Source organism: Eptatretus burgeri, chromosome 3 (genome assembly GCF_056783735.1).
Source record: "Eptatretus burgeri isolate ZD-2024b chromosome 3, Ebu_testis_v1, whole genome shotgun sequence".
NCBI lineage: Eukaryota > Metazoa > Chordata > Myxini > Myxiniformes > Myxinidae > Eptatretus > Eptatretus burgeri.
This window is the reverse complement of record NC_140963.1, coordinates 44804518-44819443: the sequence shown is the minus strand read 5'-3', so window position 1 is coordinate 44819443 and position 14926 is coordinate 44804518. Positions and strand designations below refer to the sequence as shown.

The following is a 14926-nucleotide window of genomic DNA, read 5'->3' as shown; positions in this document are numbered from 1 at the left end:
TTTCCGGAACTTTTAATTTCTTTTATTCTTGACCAGAAGTGATCGTTTATTTATTTATTTATTCAATTATTTTTTTCCACAAAGTTAATTTTAATAAAGATATCTCCCGCATCATCCAAAAATATTTTTTAATGGTGATTTACATTATTTGATCGCTGATCCCGAATCCAGGCCGAAGTAACCGGAAATTGCGTCAAAATCATCAGCTGTGCGGCGCTTTCATGTATCACGGTATAGTTGGCAAGTATACAGTTGTGAACAAGTTTTATGTAAAGTCAGAAGCGAATTTAAGAAGAATTCTACGTTCGCTTCTCGGCTTTGCCTTTTCCAAATTAACACCACTGGACTTACTTAATATCAGAGGTGTGTAATTATTATTGTGCTCCATTAAGTACCAATAAGCTTGCTATCGCTCACCAAGCCAACCGTTCCTCATATCAACCGTTTCAATGGAGTGCTTGCTCGAATGCTTAAGCCACTTGGCGAGCGTTTTTTTTTAAGCTTTTTTTTTTTTTGTATACCTTGTCGAGGCTCGTATGAGAGCTAACACACAACTCACAGCAAGGGGGCATGAGACAAGAGGGGCGGGAGTGGAAGGGACAAAACAGTGGGGAACAGACACATTAGGTGAACTGTGGAAGGGAGAGGGATGGGGATGGGACGGGGAACATGGCGAAGAGAAGATGGACATTTCAGGGACTTTCAGGAAGGAAAGCAGGAGAAATGAAGGAAGTGGGCTTGGGTGGATTATCGGGGGTAGAAAAGATCGAGGATTTGGATGGGGGAAGATAAGAGATGGTGGTGAACAGCTGTTTTGAAGCCTGGAGGGAAGGATGGGAAAGAATAGAGTGAGGAAGTTTATTCCAAAGGCAGGAAAAAAGAGGAATGAAAGAGTGAAGATGAGCAGTGATTCGTGATTTTGGTAGTTTTACCAGAAGGGGGTTGTTGGCGGACCTTGAGCGCCCTGTGGATATGTGGTGGGGACAAATCGCAGAGAGAGCAGGGGGGGCAAGGCTGGAGAGGAGTCGCTAGAAGACAGAAAGACCACCGACCAACCTGCGGTGATTGAGTGAGAGGCCCAAAGACTCAGCTCCATTGCGGGAGATGCCGATGATAATTGCCGAGCTTTGATCTTGTTTTTTTTTCATTAATTTTTTTCATTACTAAATTTACTTGAATTTTGTTCTAAGAAATACGAGTTGGCAACTGTGATGACGATTCATGTGAAGACGCGTTAACCGCTGACTGTTTCCATGATGGAGTTATACGCGCTTGCGGTGTGCTGCTTTTCCAAACAATTGTGCTGTGCTCAAGTTTGATTGGTCGGATGATGCAGATTCGATTGGCACATCGGAATTAAGGAGGTGTATAACCGCGAACTGTTTCACTCTTTGAGTTTTTCTTCATTTTACTCTGCTTTGTTAAACTTCACAACACAGGTGTAGTAACAAGGTAATAATGGTTAAAATAAAGACTGAGGGAAGGTCAGTTAAAAGGGTTTTACGCCTTTTGGTTTTTTTTTCGCGCTTTTTATTTCATCCTTCACTTCCTGTTTGGATGTTACTTCGTCCAAGGTTGCCAATCATCTTGGCTCAACAGCCTCATTTGACAAGGTGTGTTACCTTCAACACTTTTTTTTTGCTGTTGGTGTGTTTTAAATCATCGCTGATGAGTTACACATTTATCCCTCGAATCAGTTTATTCTATCCTGTCGAATATTCCCCAAATTTACAACCGTTTGATCACTGAATGTGACAATGTATGGTGTCTGATGAAGGGGAGTGCTTGTAATCGCTTACCAAGCCAGCCGTTCCGTTAGAGTGCTTAAGCCACTTGGCGAGCACTCTACAAGCGAATTGGTAATGGAACACACCCCAGGATTGCCTGGTTGTGTTCCGTTAGTAAGATGCTTGCTTACCGCTTGCCAACCAACTCCCTTGATCACTTGCCAAGTGGCTTGGCAAGCGGCCTGCGCAGCCGTTGATACGGAACGGCTGGCTTGGCAGACGATAGCACAAGCCACTTGCAAAGGGAACCCACCCCAGGTTTGTGTTTCATAAGTGGCAAGCGTCATCGGTGTTGTTCCATCTCGATGGGCAACAGCATGCGTAACCGGACGAGAATATAGACTTGATCACTGTAGAACACAAGTCGTCTTGTTGGTCCTTCCAAAAAACTCCAGTTTAGCAGTACTTGGACGAAATGTTGTTACGAATTTGGAAGCTTACTGCACATAACAGCCAGGTCCTATAGATCAGTTATATCGGTATGTGTTTCTAGGTAGGGTCCCGTCCTATGTTTAATGGGTGATTAATTGTACGTGCGCTGCGCAGTTATTTTATCGATAGGATTTTTACCCCAACAACAACAACAACACTCTGCTCGCGGCATTCTTTCCGTGCTCGCCAGCATGTGTGCGTGGGCAGAATTTCATATCCCAGGCGGTGTGAATTTCGCACCAAATATGGTCACGAAGCGTTTCGTTCTGGCTTGGCGCCAAATAAGGGTATGCATCATTTTCCACCCAATGGGCGACGTGCGGACCAAAGCTGCGGCTGAGTCAACCTCCTGGTCCTTCTCAAGAAGGCGGAGCTGCGACATGCCGTCCACCCAATGAGAGCAGGTGACGGGGGAGTGGACTGCGCCCCAATTAGGACGGAAAAAGTATTTGAGAATTGCGTCCCGTCTGCTTGAGCGCACTTTTGTCTGGGTCTGCGGCTGACTGGATCCCGCGCATCCGAGGTGTCTCGTCTGGCGCATTACAAGCGGTTGACCATCTCATCATGGGAGATCACCTCGTCTCGCCTCCTCTGGGTTCGGCTGCCTTGGTCCGTTCTTTGGTGCCTAGTGCTCCGGGAAGGTGCGGTCATCTAGCCGTGCAAACACGGCCAGGTAGCCAGCACGTTCTCTTACCTCAGCTCGTCTTCCCTCCCGAGCTGAAGGAGCAATAAAGACCTCGAGGTCCATCGTGTGTGTGTGTGTGTGTGTGTGTGTGCGTGTGCGTGTGTGTGTGTGTGTGTGTGTGTGTGTGTGTGTGTGTGTGTGTGTGTGTGTGTGTGTGTGTGTGTGTGTGTGTGTGTGTGTGTGTGTGTGTGTGTCCGTGGGCCCCATCTTTAAGTAGGATTGATTAAGTGTTTTTCATTGTACATTGGTTGCATTGCTTTTATTCGGTTGTAACTCTACTCTCTGTCTCCCTTCCTGATTATTGCCTATTGTAAATAAATTCCCCTCTTGTTGAATGTACCAGCTCATTCTTTGTCATTTCTGCCATTGGTTTAGCACGGTGTGTGTTGAGAAATATCGAAACAGTAAATTGTTCATTTGGACCAACAGGACTCGGTAACCATCCGCTCGGGTTACACACGGTTCGAGCACGGTAACGGCTCGTTCCGCACGTCGCCTGTCGAGGGTGTGAATTCCCCGGTAGCTTGCCGCGTGGGTCTTCTTCTTCTTCTTTCGGCTGCTCCCATTAGGGGCCGCCACAGCGGATCATCCGTTATGATCCGCATAATGATTCGGCACAGGTTTTACGCCGGATGCCCTTCCTGACACAACCCTGGTCACCTCTTACGACACAGGGATATGGTACACCTATTCTAACCGGGGCATACTCTGGGCCCAGTACACTGGTACTCACTTCGCTGACCTCTGAAGGATGACAGGCTGAGTCAACCTCCTAGTGTGTATGAATTCAAGCGGCCAAAGGGGCTTGAACTCTGGACCTTTTGGATCCCAAGCCGCTACCCTAACCACTACGCCAACACCAGGCTTGCTTGCTGCGTGGGTACTTAGGTATATCGAAGTTTGGCAATCAACCCTACCCCATGCGGTCGAATTATTGGTCCTATAAGGGACCCGTGCCTTTCGGACTTATCCGAGGGAAACGACCTAAATTCCGGTGTGTTCGGTGGAGCCGACGCTACTGCTCCCTGTAGCGGTCGTGCTCGCCACCGATACCCAGCCCCACAACAATATTACGCAATCTCGACCAATCAAATGTGCTGCTCGTGCTCTCAACTTTGGGGAATATCAAGATTCAAACGAAATGGCTCGTAGGAAATATGGATCGTGCTCAGAAATGTAAAGGAAGAGTTTAAAAGACCCTTCCCATGTCCTTTTTCTCAAGTATGTGTGGGGTAAGATGTTATATGAACTCTCCAGTAATCTAGTTGTTTGTTTTGCTTTTTACTTCTGCCCCGTGTAGCTTGTTGCCCAAGGATTTTCTCTGACATGACACATGCCATGATGCCGTTTTCTCTCCATGGTTCAGGATATTTGGTGTCAAATTTTACTTTCATTTCACCCAACTACTTGAATCACCGTGCCCGTGTCAAAGTCCTGACTTGTGGGTTTGTGAGTGGAATTATTGCTTGAGAGGGGACAGTTGTTTGTCCCCAGTGTCACTTCGACGGAATACACATGGGGTCCATTATCTGAAAATGGAGAAATACATATTCGGGCAAATAATCTTTGTACAAAATTGCTTTGCAAAGAAGTGGTATTTATTCATGAATAAATACCACTTCTTTGCAAACTATGAATAGTTTATCTTGTCCCAAGTCTTTGACAAACCAGCTGTCCAGGCTTCACATTCGACTGAAGTTGCAGCAGGAATTTGTTCATGGTTCGCCCACTCTTCGTGAAGGACACCCTGGGATCTTTAACATCCACCAACTTATGTCTGCAGACGGGACACCCATATTGATGTCCATGTGATGGACGGCACACGTTGATGAATTACTCTGTCAAGATTTGAAACCAAGTTGGACAGCTTAGATGTTAGTGTGCATTATGAATGAGTTTATGCATCAAATAAAGGTCACAATTGGGCCGTAATCGTGTCGGTAGCAATATCGCACGTCACACTTGAAGCCTTGGCTGGGAGAAATGACATATGAGACCCCAAGATGTGTTAATAAACAGTCCATGTGCAGTCAACAAAATCTTGTGTCTATAAAATTGGACAGGAAATGGGGATTTATCATTTATGCATAAAGATTCATTTGAGTACCTTATCTAGAGGCCGAGCAAGTTGAGACATCTCGGATCCGTTGGTCTCTGGGGAATGTGATAAGCATAGAATGCCTCAAGGATGTCGGGTGTGTGTTCCATCACCAATCAGCTTGTAGAGCGCTCGCCAAGTGCCTTAAGCAATCCATTGAAACGGTTGGTATTGAACGGCTGGCTTGGCAAGTGATAGCAAGCTCCTGGGTAATGGAACACACCTCTGGTTTGCTCCAAATTTCTTTCAGTGGCGACTGTTAAAAAAAAAAAAATAACAGTAGTAACTGTTTGTTTAAAATGGTAATCATGTGTTGGAAAGAATTGACAGAATAGTTTGTGGTTCTAATAGTTTTTATTTCCAGTCGGTATAATAATTTTTACTTCCCCACAAAATGCCGAGCTGAGCCATTTATCCGCCTTAACACGGAGTTCGTCCAAGGCGGAAATCCCCCTTGAGGAGAAGGGCACGTTAGGTCGCTACAACCTCCGTCGCGGAACCCTTCATCTCCCTGGAAAGTGTGGTTGAGAATAGATAAGTAACGACCGAATGTATTGCGGTCAGACAAACAGCCAGACACCAAATTGTGTATTTTAGTTAGATTTACCTAATTACCCTTTCTGAATTTAAAATTAGGTCAAATTAGACTAAAACTATTCAAAATGGTACTAAAGTGTTTTGTACTCTCACACTGTTTATGTTGATACCAAACATGATGATGTTTATAACGATTTGAAAGCTGACGTACTATTTGATCTCACCTGACCCTGAGGGATCAGCTGTTTGGGTCACCTTTGGATACCTGGGGTCCAAATTGATAGGATCACATTGAAAATTTGCTTTTCACAAGCGTGATAATAAAATCTGATTGAATTTGATAAATTGTTGTTGCCCATTGAGACATTACCTGTCTTTCAGGTAATATTTTGTGGATGTACATGTACTATTCCATCAGCAAGGAAGATGCAATAATAATGCAAAATAAATGTGAATGTAACATTAATTTGGTATCGTTTGAAAGCTTTAACAAATTTTCCATGTTTGTTTTGTTGCACAACTATGATAGTGGGTTTGCAGGATAGCTTAGATGTGTGTATCTGTGTTGGACAGCTCATCTTTGTGTGAGCTGTCCAACCCAGGCACATAAATTCCCTTAATTCCCTTTAAATTTAATTCCCTTTAAAAATGATGAATGGGCAGGAAAAAGTACATTTGGAAAAATAGGAAGGAAGTTAATCTGCAAGAATAATTTGGTGAACTCATTCACTCTGGGACTGACTCTTACAAACTAAAGGATTTTAGAAACAATTTACTGTTACCGAGGTATATAAAATTGAATTAATTTTGTGGTAAATCTCGTATAAAAGCAACGACATGTTCTGTGTGAAACTCCAAATATTGATTGGACGACGTGCATCTGATGTGCTGGTTCATGTCACACTTTTGACGTGTACCAGCACCTATTGGTTGCCGTTGTCAAACTTTTGATTTTACGTCATCATTTGTGTGATGTAAAGTGATGAGTGTTATATCAGTGGTCAGATATCTTATCTATTTTGTCAATGTCAATTACACACAGGTGATGTAATGCCATCCTTGGGTGCTGATGTCAGATCCTTTGTCCATGTTCTGGCTGGAGCCAGGCCTCGAGGAGAGGTACAGGTTGTCCGGGCATTCACTTGGGCACGGCACATGGAGGTGCGGTATTATCTATTAATTTTGTATACAAAGTCGAGGCTCATGGAGGAGCCAGCATTTCTTTATTTTTAAATATTTATTATTTCTTTACAATCTTTTTTTTTTTTTCAAACAAAATTTGTTTATTGGGGAATGCTTGCACCATATCCGTCAACCTATAAGTCGAGTTGGCTAATTTCCCTATTTTCTTTCCTTCATTCTTATTATACAAGTTGATTTGGAGGAGAAACAAAGCTCGATAAACTAATGGTGGTTCGCAAAACTGTCAGTCAGAACAATGGATGTGTGAATTCCTCCCTAGCACTGATGCAACACATTGCTGCCCATGGTAATTCTTTAAAACGAGCAAGCATATTTATTATTTATAACAAGCGGAAGAATCATTATCAGTATTAGCTCATAGCACATTAGATCACAATTTTGTTGCAGTTCACTTCTGCTTAATAAACACGAGAGAGTTCTTTGAACACGATGCCCCACGTAGTGTTCAAATGTATACTTCAATTTTAATATGGAACAGGCAAAGCCGAGAAGCGAACATAGAATTCTTCTTGCATTCGCTTCTGACTTTACATAAAACTTGTTCACAACTGTATACTTGCCAACTATACCGTGATACATGTAAGCGCCGCACAGCTGATGATTTTGACGCAATTTCCGGTTACTTCGGCCTGGATTCGGGATCAGCGATCAAATAATGTAAATCACGATTAAAAAATGTTTTTGGATGATGCGGGAGATATCTTTATTAAAATTAACTTTGGGAAAAAAATAATTGAATAAATAAACGATCACTTCTGGTCAAGAATAAAAGAAATTAAAAGTTCTGGAAAGAGTTTCAAAATCACTCCTGGTAATGTTAAATACAAAATAAACACTTCCTGTCATGAACAAAATCACTTTTGGAAGTATAAAATTAACTTTAGGAAAAAAAATGATTGAACAAGCCGGGAGGCAACGAGGGATTCGCTTGGATCGAAGCGCTGGATACGATGCTTTTCATTCTGACCGATCCACCGACGAAGATTCATTGCCAAGACGTATTGGTTCACATACAATTGTTCCTCTGCCTGGCAAGATTTTTTCTATTGCGTATTTTGCCAAATGGCACTCCTCATAAAAAATGACGGTAAATAGACCCTATTTTTGAAGGACTACCATTTGAAAAATAATCAGTTTGCTGGTTTGTGCTGTGGAGCCTCGTGTTACACACACACACACACACACACACACACACACACACACACACACACACACACACACACACACACACACACACACACACACACACACACACACACACACACACACACACACACGGAAAACCCGATAAACTTCTCTCAATGCTCTTGTTTGACCACACCTCCTGAGCCACACAATATTTTCCTACGCCACTCCCACTTTAAATAATAAATAATTGGAGGTGGTGTGTGGGTCGTGGAATCGTTTTCGGTAAATAAATAAACATATTAGAAATCCACAAAGACAGAAATGCCGGTGATTCTATTTATTTTGGATCCTTTTCACTTTGGTCAATAACGTTTGGATCGAGGAGAGATCGAAGGTGGAACGACGGTGTAGTTCCTTACAAACACTGTATACACACCTTAAATGACGGTAAATAGACACCCGATTTTTGAAGGACGACCATTTTAAAAATAAAACCTCAATCAAAAATCGGCTCGAGTAAAATTTTCTAAATATCTCGAAGTGTTTAATTCCGAAGTCTCGTTTCTCTACATTCAAACTAAAGCACAATTATTGAAAATACTGTACGTGGTTTTTCGGCCGCTGTACCGCAACGGGTGGTTGCTGGGCAACGAAATTCAAACTCGCACATTCCCAGTATACATTCCTCCTTTTGACAAAGTTTCATCGAAATCTGTTCGCTGGTTCGTGCTGTGGAGCCTCGCGTTGCAGACACACACACAGACAAACAGCCAGAAAACCCGACAATAAGAGATATCGTGTGTGTGTGTGTGTGTGTGTGTGTGTGTGTGTGTGTGTGTGTGTGTGTGTGTGTGTGTGTGTGTGTGTGTGTGTGTGTGTGTGTGTGTGTGTGTGTGTGTGTGTGTGTGTGTGTGTGTGTGTGTGTGTGTGTGTGTGTGTGTGTGTGTGTGTGTGTGTGTGTGTGTTATTCGCATAACTCAGAAAGTATTAAACCAAATCGCTTGAAATTTGGTGGGATGATGGGTTATTATCCAAGGAACATTTGATTAGATTTTGGGAGTGATCAGGTCAAAGGTCAAGGTAAAGGTCACGGAAAGGTCACATTCGTATTTTTACCATAGCGCGGTCAATTTTGATCTAATTGGCATGCAACTGATGCCAAAATGTTCAGAATTCATTGCTCAATCTTGTGATGGGCGACATGAAACAATTAGGTCATTACCCTTGTTAGCGGTTGGGGGTCAAAGGTCAGTGGGGTCACGACCTTTCAAAATATGCGGTTTTTGTCATAACACGGTCAAATCAAAACCGATTTTGAATGAAACCAACACCAAAATGTTCACTGTTCTGTTCCCCCCACTCTCATGCCAAGAACAAAAAAGTAGCGGAGGCGAAGGTATGCGCTCTACCGAGTGCCCATTCTAGTTTCCTATTCTCTCATGTGCACGCGTTAAGTAATATTCACAAGATACAAATAAAACCCAATCGTGTTTATACACCGCACAGCGTTTAACAACAACCGGAAGCAAAAGGTCATAACTAACGACACGGATTCCAACTAGCCAGGAGTATTGTGTTGTTCTTGTTGTTCTTGTTGTTTCCTATTCTCTCACGTACACGCGTTAAGTATGAAGGTCACTGCATTCGCTAAAATTAACTTTGGGAAAAAAATAATTGAATAAATAAATAAACACTTCCGGTCATGATCTCCCAGCATGCATCATTCCCCATGAAAAAAACCGGAAACAAAAAAAAACGGAAGCAAAATGGTCATAGGCAACGACACGGATTCACAAATGCCACGGTATTGTGTTGTTTTTGTTGTTTCCTATTCTCTCATGTGCACGCGTTAAGTAATATTCACAAGATAGAAATAGAACCCAATCGTGTTTATACACCGCACAGCGTTTAACAACAACCGGAAGAATAAGGTCATAGCTAACACACGGATTCCAACTAGCCAGGAGTATTGTGTTGTTGTTGTTGTTGTTTCCTATTCTCTCACGTGCGTGCGTTAAGTATGAAGCTCACTGCGTTCGCGAATAAAATAATAATTTTTAAAATCCGGAAGTTTGGCACTCTGAAAACAGTCTTATAAATCCTACCTGTACACTGTACTAAGACAACATTTGAGTCGCAGTTTAGGAGATGGAGGCTTTATCACCATAGAACGCAGCATCAATTGGCATCGTACATAGCCATACAGGCGGCCTCTTCTTCACCCCGCTACTGCACCCTCTCATGCTGTATACCGATATATATAAAATGGTTCCTGGAAATATAATGAAGGCGATTTGTGTTCGAGTGTTCAAGCTTATCATTCAGTTTAAATAAAGGTTTAAAGAGGTTTCAAGGCGTATAAATAAATAGATTCTGGGTTTTACCGCAGTTTTACCCAGTGTCTATTACATCACCCTATCAAACACGTTACATTAGTTATCCGTGCCTGTTTTTTGTGTCCTTTATAACGTCCTTAGAAACGGTATTGTTCCTGTTTGGAATGATTTTCAATTTTGTTTGACTGCCAGGCAGGCAGACAGAGTAAAGATATTATGTCACTCCTCTCTGTGCATGTGCAATCAGGACATATTCAGAGCTGAAGTACCATACTGTTAAACGGCAAACTTGTCTTCCTATTCATGTTCCAATTCCAGTTTAAAATTTAACGTTCAATTTAAATAAGTTGTTCCTCGACCATAAACTTATAAGACAGACATTCTGACGGATATGAACCAATTGCTTAATCCCACTTTTCACTTCGCGTGCCTGGGGTAACAAACAAACACCTGTCACTTAATGAAATACAAGTACTCAATGTTTGTCCACTTAGTTTTGCAGCCACTGTGAGCCTTTTTGGTTTTCTTGGTGCAGTCGTCTGCAACGTATCCTTCGCTTTCCCAAACACATTTCTCGCTGACACCATATTTCCTGTACGCAACCATATTCCCACCATTTTCCACAGCAAAAAAAACAAACATTTTTGAGTTCAAATTTTAAGTACTCTTTTTTTTTTTTCTCAACACAACATTCATCTTTGTACAAACATATGTATTTCCCGGCGTTCTGATTGCATGCATTGCACATTGCAAAAGATGATTGCATTTCCCCGGCGTTCTTCTTCCAGACTCTCCCCCCCCCTTTCTCTCCTTCCCCTCCTCTCTCTCCTTCCCCTACTTCTCCCCTCCTCCCTTTTCTCCTCATCTCCTATTCTCCTCCTCCTCCTTCCCCTCCTCCTCCTTCCCCTCCTCTCTTCTCCTCTCTCAAAACTTTATTTTGTTAATAGGTGATTTCATGTATACAATATACATACATCTCTTCTTTTCAAAACATCGGCCAAACTTAAGACCATGGACTCCATGATCTGTGCTTGCACAGCCCACTCAGTCTGGCTATTCCTATTCGTTGTCTGTAGACTTTTTTTTCTCATGTATCAGATAAATTGAACTCTTCCTCTCTATCTTCCTTTCTCTCTTCCTCTATAAAAATATAGAAATACTTCTCGTATTTTTTTTTTTTTACCAAATCACTGCTGATTGGAGGGGCTAACAGGGTGACCTGGAGGTACGCACACTAGCCTGGGTTAGAATCCTGACTCAGCTATAAACTGTAATAACGGTGTTTCACAGGCAGGGTGATTCGTCAATATGCGTGCCGTCCCTCGGATGGACGTTCAGCTTTGTGTCCCATCCACCATCATTAGTTGCTGGACATTAAGGATCCCATGGTGTCCTTCGCAAAGGTAGGTGAGCTATTGCCGGTGCTCTGAACAAGTTCCAAATTCCTGCTTTAACTCCTGAGTTGAGCGTCAGGCCTGTCCAGCTGGTTTATGAAAGAGTTGGGCCAAATAAAGGTGGGAATAATTGTGGCCGTTAACGAAAGAAGGCTGCAGATTGGCATGCATTTATTACTTTCGGTGAAGGATCATCGAAAACCCCAGTGCAGGACTTTTTTTCATTTAATGCAACACTTGCTAAAAATAACAAATGTTACCCTTCGAGGGTATTAAATCTTAAGGCTTTTAACATGATATGTGTTATTCTTCTGTGATCAACAGAAAGTCTACTCCTACTGTCAGACAAGGCCAAGGCTTCGTAGGGCTGTGGACCGGGCTCTTCGCCACCACCCTTTGCAGCTCAAGTTTGCCCACCTGGCACACGCCCGCCGCTTGCTTGCCCTCTCCTTGTTGGTGCCATCATTACAGGCTGGCATGGGGTGGCCTCAGGACCTTAATGATTGGTTGGTGCAGAAAGTAGTCTTGCAGGAACTGGGCCTCGACCCACAAATATTTGATCTGGAGATGGTAAGTATGTGGCGGTGGTGTGTGAATGTACTGCGCGTGTACGATATTTCAGGTGGCAAGTACAAATCAACAATCAGTCTTGAGTACCACACTTAGGACTTAGTAAATGTACCAGCCAATGTTTTTGCTCCGTCCAACAGGTTGCTCGGGAAGCTCGCAAAACTGCAACATTGCAACTATTGCGAGCAGCAGATACTCCACATCGGGCCATGGACACTGCAGCCCCTTCTCCATTCCTTCAGGCCTTTGGTCTCGCACTACGCGATCGGCTTTTGCAGCTTCCTCGTGTCCTAAACCAAGGTCCTTCCCATGGATCTGAGAGTGATGGCAATAAAGGGCAGATTGAGGCAGGCAAGCTGAGTTTTGAAGCAGGCCTGCACTGTTTGTCAAGGATGCCAACTGCACTTTCAGCTCTTTGTTCCTCTGCCACTACAGCCATGGACCCTTCATTTGACCCAGTGACTTCAAGCCTCATTGCGACTATTCCGCCCAATCTGTGGGATTCCTTGTTCTGGCAGCTGCCACCAGTTGTTCTCTCACAAGCCACTAAAATCTACCCAAAGCTACGTGCAGCTTATCGAGCAGAGCTCATTCGTAGAACTGCAGAAATCCAGGCCTCAACACCATCCAGACAAAGCAAAGCCGGAGATGCTTGGAAGGACTTGGTCGATCGGTTTCAAGCAGAAGTGGACCATGGTGACTGGAAAGTTGAACAGGCATTGATGGCAGAACAGTTCTCACGTGCAGCTTCGTGTTCTACCAGTTGTACCATCTATTCAGATCTTCTTGCTGAATTGGCCACCAAAACCAGTTTATCTTCTCACCAAAATTCTTGTACGTGAAGTTTTCAATCTGTCATTCTTGCTAATAATATTACTTGGACACAGTTTGATTGCATTAAATTTGAAGATTACAGGCCAATTGTATCTTGGAATAAAATGCAACACTGACATTGCTGAGTAGATTTATGCTTAAAAGTGAGCAGTGGAATAAAATTGTACTCTTATTATAGACTAAAACGTCAGTGCCTTTTGATTCTCCAGACCATTTTATCAATTATGAGCAAATACCACCTGTCGCTTTGCTGACGGGAATACTAAAGGAGGGGGGAGGGAGAGAGAGATAGGGGGTGTGGTGGAGACAGACAGAGAGAGGAGTGGGTGGGAGGAAAGAGAAAGAGAGAGACAGGTGGGAGAGAGCAAATATAACCAAAGCTTACCCTGCTGTGTTTAACCCCCAGGGATTTTTGACTGGTTGAGGGTTAAACATGACCATCACTGCCACACCTCAACACAGAGTGCCATTTCCTGTGTGTTTTGTATTTTACGGCGATGGCCCCACTTCACATGGGCGGCAAAGGTTTCATTGGCTTGAACTGTGTCGTTCTGAAGCTGATGGAACGGACAACCAGCTGAAGTACAACACAACATGTGACATAAGCGTATTGACAGCCAAATGTGTTCCATTGCAGAGTGTTGGTGGGTCCCGATTCCTGAGAAACATAATGGGTGCACCAATATTGAGCTCCAGATTGTGAGGAGGCACATGTGGTGGTTCAAGAGGGTTAAGAAATTATTTGGGGGTAGTGGACTGCTTCATTTGTGTCTTGTACATTTGCACAGTGCCAGAAAACTGTGGAATTGGCTGCATCATTTTTCGTTACCAAGATGGCTCTTTGGCATAGCCACTTGGAGTCAGGAAAGTTATGTGCAACATTTGGAAATACTGCGTCTTATGATTGAAGTGTTGCAAGTGTTTTTCCCCAATTTTGTTCCTTGAGACAGTTCCATCTTGATTTTCAGATACCATGGCTCCATTTCCCAGTTTTAGCAAGCTTGCAGCAACCACCACAGCAGATGAATCACCTATTAGAAGCACTCACATGTTGGTCATTAGGCTGAGTCGCTGAATGTTGTTCCAAATGTATGAGGCTTTGAGGCAGGCCTGCATTTCATCAGATTTGGTTCCATGTGGAATGACTGCCAGTGTCTGTCAAAAATGCCCAGCCAACACCAGAGTCACTCCACACATTCTTCTGTCATTATGTTGAAGATCATGCATGGTGCGATCAAGAGCTTCAAAGGCAGTGTTGTGAGACATTGCACACTCATCCCAGACAATGAGCCAGCACTCGTGCAGGAGCTTTGCTTTGCCAGTGCCCCTGCCAATGTTGCAGGTTGGTGCCTCCATACTTGCCAGATTTCAGTGCAACTTGAAGACTGAGTTGTTTTTCCTCCTGTCAACAATGTGGCAGCAATGCTTGATGATGCCATTGCAAAGGCAATAATGTTTCTCTGCTTGATTTTTTTTTTTTTCCAAAGGAAGATTGATGAGAAAAGTTTTGACAGTTCCACCGGGAGCATCCAGAAAGAAAGTACCACCACTCCCATTGAAAACTGCTTGTGTAATCTTGATGAAGGCTTCTCTTTTGGTCTGGAACCATACATGGCTCATTCTCCTGTATGTATTCAGCAAGCTGTTCCATGTTGTAGTTGGTCTCTCAAAATTTCATTTGTGAGCTCATTGTCATTTTTTCGTTGAGGGTTAGGAAGGCCAAAAGTTTTGAGGTCAGAGCCACCCAAAGCCTTGATCCAATGATAATGAGAGCTTGATTGAAGGTGGCATCTCTGTCGTCCAGTTCCAGGTCAAGATTTTGCACTTGTGCGTGATGCAAAATGTCCTTTGCTGCATTCTCCTTGTGGTTGTCTCAAGTGTTGAGGATTTGACATGGCACATGTCTGCACCATCATGGCAAA

General features: G+C 43.3%; 1 protein-coding gene across 4 annotated transcripts; it reads left to right on the top strand.

Annotated features, from left to right (window-relative positions):
• Positions 1 to 200: 200 nt before the first annotated feature.
• Positions 201 to 13189, top strand: LOC147029792 (uncharacterized). Of its 4 annotated transcripts, none has more exons than XM_085873117.1 (4): positions 201 to 363; positions 6582 to 6658; positions 11925 to 12170; positions 12311 to 13189. In XM_085873117.1, exons 1-4 carry the CDS (start codon positions 222 to 224, stop codon positions 13010 to 13012), a joined length of 1167 nt encoding a protein of 388 aa, XP_085729243.1. In that variant the 5' UTR covers positions 201 to 221; the 3' UTR covers positions 13013 to 13189. The 4 variants fall into 4 exon arrangements, with proteins under 4 accessions (XP_085729243.1, XP_085729242.1, XP_085729246.1 ...); XM_085873116.1 differs by having other exon boundaries at positions 340 to 363; positions 6582 to 6700; XM_085873120.1 differs by lacking the exon at positions 201 to 363 and adding an exon at positions 1408 to 1613.
• Positions 13190 to 14926: the final 1737 nt, after the last annotated feature.